Source organism: Aplidium turbinatum, chromosome 3, assembly GCF_918807975.1.
Source record: "Aplidium turbinatum chromosome 3, kaAplTurb1.1, whole genome shotgun sequence".
Classification (NCBI taxonomy): Eukaryota; Metazoa; Chordata; class Ascidiacea; order Aplousobranchia; family Polyclinidae; genus Aplidium; species Aplidium turbinatum.
In genome coordinates, this window is record NC_137474.1 from 46,652,598 (window position 1) to 46,666,375 (window position 13,778).

The 13,778-nt window shown below is 38.5% G+C and overlaps 1 protein-coding gene across 1 annotated transcript; it reads left to right on the forward strand.

Annotated features, from left to right (window-relative positions):
- Positions 1–4,059: 4,059 nt before the first annotated feature.
- LOC145766871 (uncharacterized) lies at positions 4,060–11,510 on the forward strand. The gene is made up of 4 exons (XM_082578573.1): positions 4,060–4,356; positions 5,346–5,506; positions 8,684–8,936; positions 9,857–11,510. The coding sequence occupies exons 1-4, from the start codon at positions 4,060–4,062 to the stop codon at positions 10,313–10,315; spliced, it is 1,170 nt and encodes a 389-aa protein (XP_082434699.1). The 3' UTR covers positions 10,316–11,510.
- The last annotated feature ends 2,268 nt before the right edge of the window (positions 11,511–13,778 follow it).

A 13,778-nucleotide genomic window follows, 5' to 3' on the forward strand; every position in this document is an offset into this window, starting at 1 on the left:
CCACTGATTGCAATGAAATAGTAAAAATATCTCGTGATCAACAAAATAAGCACTTAGTTTGATTCTTTTATGAAATCACAATGCAGACATAATTAAGGTCATCTTTGCGTCGAGGCTTACATCTACCAGATGCGACGAACGAAAGTAGAAGCGACGAAAGTTTACTTGCAAGATGTTTATATTACTTTCAACACCTCCAAGTGAGTTGTTGCAGAGCAGCAGAGCAGAACTATGAACTATGAACAATTTATGATGTCACAGTGAGCAATAAGTAATTAAAATTCGAGTGGATCTAAAAAATTGAAAAGGTTTACATTTCAGACATAAAATCTCGGTAGAGTTTTCAAGCAGTGAACAGAAAAACTCGTCGGACAACCATAAAGCGTTAAAGTTTACTGCAATTTTCTTTCATTCAACTGAAGTTCCTCCCGTCAAAGCTTCTGCCGTAATGTTAAGTCATAATTTTCTCTCCATTGTCTTGCTGACTAGCACATGTTAAAGGGAGACAGGTTTCTAATGTTTATCAGAAATCCCAAGGTAATTAAAGTGTTGCGACCGTGCCATATTTTAAACTGTTTGTCCTGCTTTGGTATCATGCACGCTATAACGTCCGCGTTTTGTCGCTTCTACCTTTTTCTACACCTCTGCTGTGTTTGTCATACATTGTTTTTCGTTGTGATGGTCAGAAATAAAAACAAACTGAACTGAACTGAATAGTAGAACAAACACTCTACGTACAAAGTTGTGCGTTAAATCGTTTCCTATCTTCATTTGAAGCTATCTCGTCCGGAACCAACATCATTATTTCAAGTCAGAAGTTTGTTGTTAGGCCTATGATGGAATGCTTTGTGAGACGTCATAAATAGTTTACCTCCATTGTGCGACTTCCCGTGTGATGACGTCATTGAAGTTCTTGCTGTGAAGTGCATTCAATCGATTACTTCATTATGTCATCTCATAATGTGTACGAAGTAAAACTTCCTTGTAGTGAATGGGTTTCTCCAGAATGCCAACACAACACACTCAATGGTGTGATGACATCAACTGGTTTCATGGGGAACCACCTGCGCCTGAATGGTGGGGTGAAACATTGGACGAGGTTTCCTGTCTTGCAGTAGGCTACATGGAAGTTGATAAAATTTTAACCACATTTTTCACTATATTAGTCAAAGTAGAATATTCTTGACTCATCATCATTATGTTCCTTCCTCGTATGAGGGTTGGATACAATGCGCCATTGTTCTCGACCATGAGCTGTTCGTACTGCATTTCCATAACTTAATTTTGTCCATTTAGTGATGTTTGATGTCCAAATCATTCTTGGTCTATCTATGTTTCTTTTACCGTTTATCTTCCCTTCTATTAACAATCTTTGTAACGAGTTTTGCCTTATAGTGTGTCCATACTTCTAGATTCTTGACTACTTCACTCAAAATATCTGTTGAATACAATTTTGTACAAATTCATTCGATCAAGATGCAGGTGTCATCATTTTTTTTTTTTTTTTTTTAGTTTCAAATCAATTTTAGTTCGATAGCTCTGTTCACATTACAAATTACATTCACAGTTGTAGCAACATAACGATTAACTTCAATAAACTTAGAGCAGCAACGTTTATTGAGTGAATTGTGAAGCAAGTTAGTTGATTCCTTGAAGCTTCATCGCGCACACCCGAATGACTTCCTTTCCATCACGAAACCCAGAAGCACGTTTCTATAAATACCATGCCTACGTTGCATTGCCATTTAGTTTTCAGTTTTCTTGTTTCATCTAAAGGTTTGAGCTCTCAAGCCGCAAGCAGTGGGCGCAACATTACTACCAGGCTTAGATTAAACTGAGAAATTTGTAGTTAATAAAACATAGAAGCAAATGGGAATTATTAGTTAACTTTTTGAATGGGTATAACTTCGTTGGTGTTATAACTATTGAAGGATAATTTATTGAATAAACACTTGTTATCAGCATATACGCTATAATGATACTAAAGAGCAAGGCACTGAGCTAAACAATGGTTCATTTGCCAGAACAAAAATACAGTAGTAGAAACAGGAACAGTGATTAGATTGATCGGGAACACTAGCCTACATGTTTGAAATAAGCTGATATTTGCATACTGCAAAACTTACACAAGTTCCCATACTAACAAGAAGACAACAAATCGACCGTACGATCTACTAGTAGGCCTAACATGACAATTCAGGGTCAGTTTCGTTACAGGGGTGCTACAATAATCTTGATATATTAGCTGATGAAGTTAATTAGCTACTCGAGAAAAGAAGATATTTTTACCAAGCAATTAAACTAATAACATTAATGTTCACATTTGTTTTCTATTGATGAGGGTTCTCTTAACATTTCAACATAAATTCTGTCGGTGTTGCATTGCTTCCCTTTGGAGTCAGGGGATCCTCTTCGGAGTGAGGTTATATTTCTGTTCGGCTGAAACGAACGAACTAATTTTTTACAGTGCGACAAATGTTGAAGATAATAATCGATTTAACTTGCTTCTGTTACTATTTGAACGAACCGTGCAAGTTTTTGCTGCTTTCGATTCCTAGTTTGTGACTACTCTGTTTCCACTTTCGGTCCAAAGTTAATTTCAAGCAATGCTGTGGAAACGTCTATTTAAAGAAACCTTATTTTAATATAACTTCGGGAAAGAGTCAACTTTATCACGTCACAAACATTTCCAACTATGCACGCTGAGTTTTTGTTGTTCGAACCTTCACTCGTTGTGGTCTTCAGTTGTTACTTTCCCAACAACTCCAATGCAATAACAAGGTAGCAAGTAAGTTGATTGTTGCTGAAGATTGTTCAGTTGCTTTTATTTCTGACCATCACAGCAAAAATATATTTGTCAATATAGCAAAGGTCGAGAAAAAGGTAGAAGCGACAAAACACGAACGTTAAAAGTGAGGTTGATATACCAATGCAAGATATGTAACGCTTCAATTAAACTTTCTGCTTTAGCCGCTCATCATGCAGAGGAATCATATGCAAATAAGCGACCGCCAGGGACAAGATATATCTGCAGAGAAGTCAGTTAGTGTATGTTTTCAGCTTGACTCTAATTCTTGCATTTCTGAATTTAAAATGCTACTGAAAAGAAATCGATCAGCAACCATATTTGGAAAAGTAGATATTTTTAGTCTAATTTGATCAATTAGAGCGGAATGTCGGTAATTCTAATTTAAAGCTAATTTGGTAAAAGCTTGTTACTCTAATTGTAGTTCTAATCAAATCTTCGGTTTTGCTAAATATTTTAGTTTGTCCAACAAGAATTTTTCTGCTTGTTATTACTGCTCTCTTATCAACTTCATGCAAGAAAAATGCAACAAAACGATCAAGATCAAAGTGTCGTTCTGTCATTCCATCGCTTGAGCAGCGAAACCATTAAAAACTTGATTAATTCGTTTACGTCACAATGCCTATTATCACAAGTATGGCAATGCAGGTTTTAGTGCTGTGATGGTGGAATGATAATTCGATCCAGGGCAGCCACAATGGCGTTTTTATCCAAATAAAAAAATATGTGATAACTGCTTCCAACTAATTCTAATCTAGTTTAAGTTCTAGTCTAATATCTGAAAACTTGGAGAGCTCTAATTTTAATTTTAATCAAATTTTATCATTATCATTAAGTTCCTTCCTCTCGTCGAGAGTTGGAGGCAATAAAGCGACAAGTTTCTCTGTTGTGAGATTTTTCTTTCGCAATTTGCAATCAAGTCCTGACTAGTTTTTAATATCATTAGTCCAAATTCTCGGTGGTCTTCCCCTTTTTCGCTTCCATTTATTTAAAATTCTAGTTATTCTGGACATTCATCCACATTTGTCAGGTAAGGCCGAATAGCTTGTTCTTCAACGTCATACTGCTGACATTATGATGTAACAAGTGCAAAAGCGACAGATACAACTTTGTTTAACGAGTCAATAGCCATGTAAGTCACTGCCATGTATTGTTTTGGTGTTTTACAGATTAAAATTCAGCTTAAATTAAAATTAAAACCTATAAGCTATAATTAAAATTAAGCTGGTGTTTTTTTTTTAATTATTACAACAATGTTGAATGCAACGACGTTTAGTAGTTTAACTTCGAACCATTCCACCATCTCTACATCTCAGTGCGAGATCGAAAAGTCGTCCAAGTTCATTGTGCAGCTTCCTCTTCCATTCATCGCCGCGTTTGTTAACATTGTCGTCTGGTTGGCCGCCACGTTCTACAAGAATACATTGTTACGTCAGAATAACGTTTACCTATGTGTCACCAGCACGTTACTTAGCAACCTGGGCCTTCTCGCACTCCACATTTGGGAAATATTTGGAAGCATCAACCACGTTAACAGCGACACAGCTCGGGTACGAAACTTGTTTTCAGGGGATTGTGACGTGCAACTTGATAGCATGTGTGAGGTTTGTGTCCCGCTAGTGTGAGTTGATTCACCCAAATTGTAATTCTAACGTTAAATGCGAATTAAATTTTTCTCCCATCCCGTATACAGGCTAATGTAGTTCTTTGAGAATCATAATCACTTTACCCAAGCATTGAACTTTCAAATGATTTTCAAAAGATTTTCTAACGCCTTGTGCTCATTGTAGGCCGTGCCTTTCCTGTATCCCATTAATTGTTCTTATAATAACTAAAACGTTCTGAGTTTACTGTCGTGCAAACAGTTCTTGCAATGATATGAAAACAGTTATGGTGTTGAAGTGTCTAAAACTGTCGACAACTTCCTATGAAACTCAGCCACAAAACTTTAGGTTGATGTATGGGAGGCAAGGGAGGTTAGGGGTGTGAACTTATGACATTTTACGCCAAATAAAATGAAACCATGCGATTAAATTTAACTCAATGGTGGAGGTACATTACTTTGCGTTCCTGAACAGTCTTAGGATTTACCAATCCCACCCGACATTTCGTTCCTGATTTCAATAAAACAATGAAATCAGAGAATTAGCAGAAATCAATCTTGGCCAATTTCGAGCTAGAGCATGAATTTTGAATTGATTCTCCGCAAAATTCTTTCCAAATACACAACTCGGAAGCGATAACTTTGCACCAGATGTTCCTGTCAACCATCCAGGACGAGGAGGACTTCAGCTTGGGAAATAATCAACTGTCATTGTTCGTCAGTTGTATGTGACTCCTATGAGTTACTGGTTGATGTACCAAGTGGTATCTGGGTCACAAAGTTATAAGTGAATCTTAATTATAAGTGACATCTTGGGTCGCAACTATTTCAGTGATTACACCGATTTTACTGGTTACGAACCCGGAACATAATAGTCCTAGTTCCTTGTTAGAAAACTTTTGATTGCAGTCAATTGTTACGTAATAATGCTCGCAGGTGCTATGGGCCGTGTGCCAGGCCGGTGCATCATCAATGCTTTTCGTGATGAGTTGGAACTTGTGTGCCCTAATATACGTCATGCTTGACAGCACATACTTCCATTCCTCCAGCAGGGCGTCCTATGACGGTGTGGGGAGTGAAGCTAAGAAGACGGAACAGTAAGTCGAATCATCAGCGAAATTGTTTTACTTTAAACAAGAAGAAACCGTGTAACAATTGCATGTACTTCAGAGTGGCCTCAGTTTAACAACAGTTAAAGTCAGCATTAGTTAATTGACGAAGTGTCAAAACGAATGCAGTTTATTCTTCACCTTATGAAAGATTAGCTTCATACAAGAAGAGCGCACCACGCTATTAAGTATAATGAAGACGTGATCAATGAATTGAAACTATTAGCAGTGAACGATTGCCTCACTGGTACGCTTTGTATGACGTGCGCATTGATGCAGCCACAAAACCAAACGATGTTTACAATGGATGCTGTTTAATTAAGGGAGTTTTATATTTCCACTATTTTCGATTTTCAAAAAGCCTAAGGTGTGATGTGGCGTAGTTTGATTGATTGGTTGATTGATTGAATCTTTATCCTTGGACTGGGAAAGCTTCTTGCAGACCTTAATCTTGGCAGCTTCGCATACTTGTAGAGTCTTTGAACCACTGACGCAAGGCCGGTCACCGAGATTGACAGAGTAAAGTTTCCGATCGTTTTCAATGAACAGTTCAGTCACTCATTACGACTTCATAAAGATGAAGATTGAAGAGCATTGTCCCTGAGTTTACCAATATCGTAATTTTGAAGTATTTTGAAATATATTTATTGTAGCGTGACAAAATTGCTGTCAAATGCTCAAAAGGTAAAGTGTTATTACACACTCTATTCAATATGTAGCTGTTGTGGTCAGGCATAGGATATGAGCAATGTTAGGGATGTGGTAAAGTTGACATGAGGCTGATAGGTTGCAGTTTCAACCACTCGTCATTAGCATTACGGCCACAACAAGTCATAGCTATAAGTCAAAGATTCAAAACCAAACCAACATAAGTTTATCACTTATCACTAATCAGGGATTTATTGGAACTTGCTTGCCAATAAAACCAAAGTTTTCAAAAGGTTATTGCTGATAAAATGTAATTAAAATAATAAAAGTTAAGTTTAAAAGTTCTATCGCATTAAAAATATTTGTAATACATTCAAAAGATTCTAACATGTAAATGTACTGTAATTAAACTGTTCGATGAATTCGCTTTATCCTTAACTAGTTTCGTCGTTTGGCAAGAAGTTCTATAAACTCTTTTTATCAACTCGACTTATTTTTACATTCAATACCCACGTAGTTCACATCATCATTAATAGTGTTTCATTATTATCGCAAGCAGATAATTTTACTTGAAATAGAAACAAGTTTGACACCCTCCGTAGTTCACTCACTACGAGTGTGTAATTCTGAGGAATACCATTAAACGCTAATATTCAACGACTTTTGAGTCATTTCCTAGCATTTACATCAAACGTACAAACATTTAAATACAAATATAACAGGCAAGTTTAGAGAAAATCATTTAAACAAAATCGACCACGCGTTGTGATCCTGAGTATTCTGAAACTCTAGTTTGTCATTTACATCATGACGTAACCCGTGACGTAGGCCTAATCACAGCCCTTCAATGCGTTAGTGTTACCTCAGATTTAGTTAGTCTGCCTGCCGTGAGTCAGCTTTTTACTGCAGCTCAAGCGTGTTGGTGCGTTTGGGAAGTGTTTTCCAAGCACGGCAGTGGTAGTCGCATTTGTTTCGCAAACACTGCTTTCATAGCATGAGGCTATCTAGTATACACAATAATAATGGATGGTTGATTGCGTCACAATTGTGCTTTAGACGGAACAATCGCATTGTATATTGGCGACTACACATCAATGCAATGTAGCACTCGTTTTGCGTGTGGATTGTTTTCAAAACCTACCTGGCTTTTGATTGGTGTGTCACGCACCGATGCTATTAGAATATACGATCTAGATGCATTCATATAATTAAAAACTTTGCTGTCACGTTGTCGTGATATGTCACTTATATCAGCCTGCAGCAACATCAAACCAGACGCGATGCCAAACAAAACCTTTCATTGCTTTCAGTTTTTTTACTTAAATTGCTTCTTGATGTTAAGGATTTTCCCTTTTTGCGTCTTTTCTGCAACGTGTTTCTTACGTTCTTCCTCTGACAAGACAACCCTTAGCCTTGACTTCTTTCCGTTGTTGCACCCCTTCTAACTTTAGATTTGACCACCAGGATCAGGCACATGACTTGGTTTCAGTGGCACTCTGTGGCAGCATTTCTTTCACCAAAACGTCTCATTTGTTCTTTTCTATGAATATGTTTCACCCCACTAAAACTATAGTGGATCCTCTTCTTACCCCTGATATGTAGCAAGACGGTCTTACTCATAAAATATAGTTTGTTTTTTAATTAAATGTAAAAGAAAGATTTGCGCTATATTTGAAGCGACGAGCTGTTTTAACATTGATTCATTGTCTTGCGATGTTACATCAATGTAAAGATTACAGAATTTGACAATTGGGTCGATTGTACTTTTGTTCTCCGTAGCACAGCCATCACGTGTTTAGTAATCAGGAGCTTTTCATTGACGATTGGATCGACATACTCTAGTTATGTTTGTTTACCATATACCAGCCTTTGTGACGACAACACCAGGCTTTTTTTAATTTATGCGATTGACAAAACGTGAACGTATTTGCGACTAAATGAACATGCCAGTGCGTTGGAAAAGTGCCTCATCTGGCAAGAGTAGCAGCGTAATTCAAATTGAAAGCCACCTTGGTGGTTCGCTGCTTTTGGCGAAGCAAAACATCACGTCACGACCTGACCTTGTCTGCCTCCTCTTGGACTGTTTTTCGATCGGTTAAGCGCAGCCAATGACGTCACAGCGGATCTATGCTATGACGATTTCCGACTTTGCCAATAGAGCTGCGTCACGTTCATTGCCCGGCCAAACAAGCACCTGGTTCAAACAGAGGTCCATGTATGGCAACCAGTTCATCAAAACCATAAAGGACTCCTCATCTCCACCAGGCCGCATACAAGCTGCATGAATATAAAGCCTGCAATGCAAAACACCAACTAAACCTCGGCAATCTGACCAACTTTAATTGTTTCCTCAGTGGCGGATTAGCGAATATGTTCATTATTATTTTCGGACTCAAAAGAAAATTCAAAACTCTTCCCAGGCTAAATGGATTTTAAATTTATGTTTTTTAAGCTTTTGGTACCTAGACAGGTACGATCGACGTGAAGTGTTTGAAATTTGCTGTTTCATTGTTACAGAATCCTCACTTACAAAAGAAGAGTAGCTCTCCTGTTGATCGCGTTTGCGTGGCTCGTACCGCTCCTCTTCGCCGTGTTCGCCGTTCTATTCTGGAACTGTTCCTATGGAATCACGTTGAAAAAAGATGCGCAATGCCAGTGCCCCTTGGGAGCAGTAGACGTACAATGTCCGACTACGGCTGACTGTTCCAGGGTCTTTCCCCCACTTAAAAATGGTTACTGGGCTGGAAACGCCGTATTGTGGCTCATAGAGGTAATTCTTTGCAAACAATTTTATAATATTTGCTCGACATTACCCCAACAGATCATCAATTGTCATGACTCGTCATAGACGCGACAAACTTTTACAATTTGAATTTCTTCGCAATCTTCAAAATTCCACAGATAAATATTTTCACTTTGAAATAAAACAGACAATGTTTCGTCAAAAAACTTTGAAAGCCTGAGATAACGTCAGTATTTTATTGGAGAAGCTATTTTATATACAAATTATAGACATAAAACTAATCCAAAGTCGAAGATGGTAATAATAAACTGTCAATGAAGTAGTTGGCTTCTGCTAAAGAGTTTTCTGGTTGAACTATGTTTTAATTATTTTCAACGGGCCATGACGTCATACGTTAATTACGTGCAGTTTGTAATATCCCTCAAGACAAAATTCTGCATAACAAAATTTTTAGTTTAAAGTTCCTCTTTATAGTGAAGGAATTGCTTTAACTTCCAATCTGCTGTGGAATGAAACAAAACTAGTTTTTTAATCAACTAAGAGCTGAACAACAAAATGTAAATCTTCACCTGGTCTGGGAAAACAGCGCCAACTAATAGGATGGTGTTCAAAGAAGTTGATGTAAACAGTTCAGTGTAAATAAGACGCCAGTTCCATGACAACCAGCCGTTCCAATCGTTGTGAACATAGCTTTGCAGATGACGCGTAGCAGCGTGAAATTATTGTTCTACGTTTTTGTGACGTTTTTTGTTTTTTGATACGTTTTGTCACTTCAGATAACTTTAGTGGTAACCACAAATGACAGACCAACGTTCAATCTTGGAAAACATTTTTTTAAAGTAACTGACAATCAAGTAATTCCTCTGTCATTGTGCTGTCACGAGCAATAACAATCGCTGTGCCGAGCTACGTCACCGAGGGCGTTTCTAACAAGTTGTTGTGTTTAGGTTTGTGCCTTGCTGTGGTTCACTCATCATGAAGTGAAGAACTTTGAGAAGTTCACTGGAAGAGGATCGCGCGCCATCACGAACACCGATGACGTCTCCGAGGCGAAACGCCAGATTCCTCATGACGTCAGCACAGTGGAAGACAACAATGACGATCATACGCAACACACGACGAAGCAGCGATCAAACGTGTTCAAGTCTTGGATCATCTGGAACCCTCGATTGAAGCTTGCCACGTTGCTGACGTCACTGTTTGTTATCGGAACAGCCCCTGCCGTCGTTGTATTCATTGTTGACGTCACAGTAGACGAATTCAGCATTTTCGCGGCACACATCGCGGCCAACATCTTCCTCCACATCTACACGCTCGTTTGTCCGATACTCCTTGTGTCGTATCTCCCTAACCTCCGCACTGCCCTCAAGCGGTTATGTAGTGCCTTTCTGTGTTGCTTCTCTTGATGACGAGACTTGTTCAAACTCAACTATAACGGTTCTTATTGAAACAAATTCAGCTTGCAGCTCTTGAGTTGGATAAGCTACCAAGTCTAATTTATTCATGAAACCGCTACTAGAGTTTTTGTTCAGTATTTTTTACTTTCTATAATTCACTTTTATGAAAGGCTGCATTGTTGCAAAATATGACATTTATAAAATGAGGTAGATTTCAAACTGCCAATTCAATTTCAAACAATAATTCCCCAACGGGTTCGTGCTTCATCTCCACAAACATACGTTATCCGTGTGAGAATCTAACGCAAGAACATTCTTGTCAAAGGCAAATTCATCAAACAATGCATCAATCACTTTTCGTTTGCAACACCCCATCATTCCAGACCCATGAAAAGCTTCAGCAAGCTCTCACCCTTGAGAGAAGAGGTTGGTGTGGGCTTGAAAGTGGGCTTGAAAGAAACAAAAGCAACTTGTTTCAATGTTAAATGTGTAAACGTAGGTTTGAAAATCAGACAATAAAACACCCCCTCACTAATTGCCCCTCTTGGCGCTTCTGTGACGACAACAACAACGCTCTCATCTGACTCCGACACTGACGTCATAAGCTGCGAGTGAATTTGCAACATATTTTATTCATTATGTTGATTGAACGCAAACCTGGTAATTACTTTCCTCAAAATGACATCGCTTTCACCGCAAGAAGTCCTTGTTTGTTCATAATGAATCGAATGTTGTCTTCCATTGTGTCAATCAGCTTGCGAGCTATCATCTGCTGCTGGTCATTATGACGTCACAATGATCACAATGACATTTCATCATCGTCATCGCTTTGCAGATAACGATTGAACTTTCATCATCAACATTATTGACTACTCCAAGTATTTCGTCTCCTCTGCGGCCGTTGAGCTCTTGAAATTGCCGCAGCTTCTTAGAGGAAGTTGATATGTTGTTGTTACACCTGCTGCCAGTTTGCATTGAATAAACAAAACGTTGCACTAATAAACTGCCAGTTTGCATTGAATTAACATTTGAGTACGTACCATCAACGTAAACACTTTCAGCAATAGTTTTTGTTATTTCGTCGTTGTGCATTATTTTGTTGGCTGCTTGTTTGTTCATGCTTCATACAAACAATGTGTGTTTAATAAATCTAAGTTGTCATTTTGTTTTTGAACTTAATAAAGATTCGATTTTGCTGCCAGTGATACACATCATTAGCAAATGTGATCACAAAAACTTTTGAATTTTGTGGTGTTTGGTGGACATCAAATAGGTAGAACAAGACAAGAGTTCTTCTTCTTTCATGTGAGACAGGGTTGTTCAAATTTCAAGGCAGGGGATGGAAAACCAGGTGAGTGTAGCTTCGTCTAGTGCTGCCATACTGTACTATGCATTCCATTTGGTGTCTTGTAAACGAAGCATTCAGAAATGACATGGTCACTGGTCAGCAGTTTGTTTTTCCGCACCGCACTCACAAGCCGATGAAGAAGCCAAACTCCACTTGTACATATTGGAATGAGCGGCCGAATCCTTTTCAAATTGTATTAAACTTAACCCAAGTCTGGCGGGGCAGGTCCATACCAGGGAGGCATACCACCGAGTGAAGTAAGAAACCATGAAGTTTGGTGTCGGTGGCACACCATGCAAGCATTCCAAATACATTTTATGTAATATGCTGAACTCGTGGTATGATCACTGAATAGTTGTAATAATTCGAGAGCAGCTCTGCCGTGATTTGGCAGAACCTAAAATCCGCCATTTTCAAGTTTTCGAGATCAACGACTTTTTGTGTTTATAGCTGTAAAATTACCAAGGTAAAACACTCGAAGTTGACTTTTGGAAGGCTGGAACGGACAACCAAACAAAGTTTTTTAAAATGAAATTTGAGTCAGGTTTTTGTTTGTTTATTAAAACAGGGCGTACATTTGGTTTTGCCAGATAACTAGTTATAAAACGTGTATTAGGTTTGTATGATAAAACCTAATATATACTCTCGATGTTGATTTTAACCGCCTTATTGGCTGATTTAATGTTATGTTTTTGTATGATAAAGCCTAATATAAGCTAAATGTTGGCTTTGACCACACTATGTTGGCTTTGTAAGCCTAAATCAAACCTAAAGTACCGGCAAGTCTCTGGATTTCTCCCAGAACTGTGTAGCCTATTATTTCGTCACTGTAATCTGTAGATAACTTTGCTGATATCACAGAAGCTTGCTAGGTTAAAGGCTATCGCCGATTTAAAATCAGTTGCTGGTAGCCTACTTGATAACCATGCCTTCATTTAAGGCTACCGTACTACATTGGCTATACACAGTAGGGTGTTTCATTTTTTCACCATTTTTGAAATTCAAAATGTCTGGGGTCCCATCTGGTGGTATTTGGGGAAAAAAGTTTACAGCCCAAATTTTTCAATTATGACGTCATATTGAGGTGGTCCACAAGGTTTGAAATTTTTGGGCCTCAAAATCTCAAAATTTGGCCGTATCTCCGGAACCGCTCATCATAGATCGACAACTTGGAAGCTGTTATTGCGTAATAATAATAATAGTTAGGTTTCAGTACTGGGCTTGTCTAATCTTGCTATCTGGTTAAGCAAAGCCCCATCTTGCATTACTCCGGGACCCTTCTTGGCGCCGTCCACAAAAGAAATGACATGGGAAAGATATATTTCGCTTATGTGCAACATGCATTTAAGGGTATGAATATCATGACCAACTTCATCATTAAAATAATTGACCAGTCGAGTATTGACTCCGGACTTTTTTCCTGTGTTGAGAGCAGTCGTATCAGCCATGACTGAATATACTTGGGATAGGTGAACTCTACAAGCCTCCTGGATGATGGTGCCAAAAATCAATTCTGCAGTGACCGACACACTTTTGGGAAAAGATTTAACAGCAAGCACACTTTCGTGCTTCATGCCATTATCATCAACAAGTTGGCCCAAGAAAACGTATCGATCTATTTTATCGACAACGCGCCCATCATAACATAACTGCATGGCAGAAGCTGAGTTGAGAAGGTTCTCACTTTCCATCAGAGATTTTTCTCTTGTTTTTTGTCGTCGGCGGTATACTGTCGAAGGTGATGCAGCTATTTGATCTTTTCCAAGAACCGACCTCATAATATCTGACTGCTGGCGTACCGGAGTCATCCTACGATCAGCAAGTAAACAACTTCTACCATTTATGGAAAAAGATTGTACTCTCTTGTACACTTTTCCCCAAACAACTGGTTTCATAGGCTCGTATTCCTTATCATCTACCCAATTCATATCCCCATCAGAGTCGCTTTCGCTACTGTATAGACATCTAACTACTTCATTTATTTTTCTCTGTTTCAAACATAGTAGTGCCGATGCTTTGGAAGATTGTATGCCAGAAGTGCTAGGTTTCTCTGTTTGCTAAACACTGGAAGACCAACCAATATGCCAACTACATCTTTCAGCAGTTCATCTTTCAAATATTTGA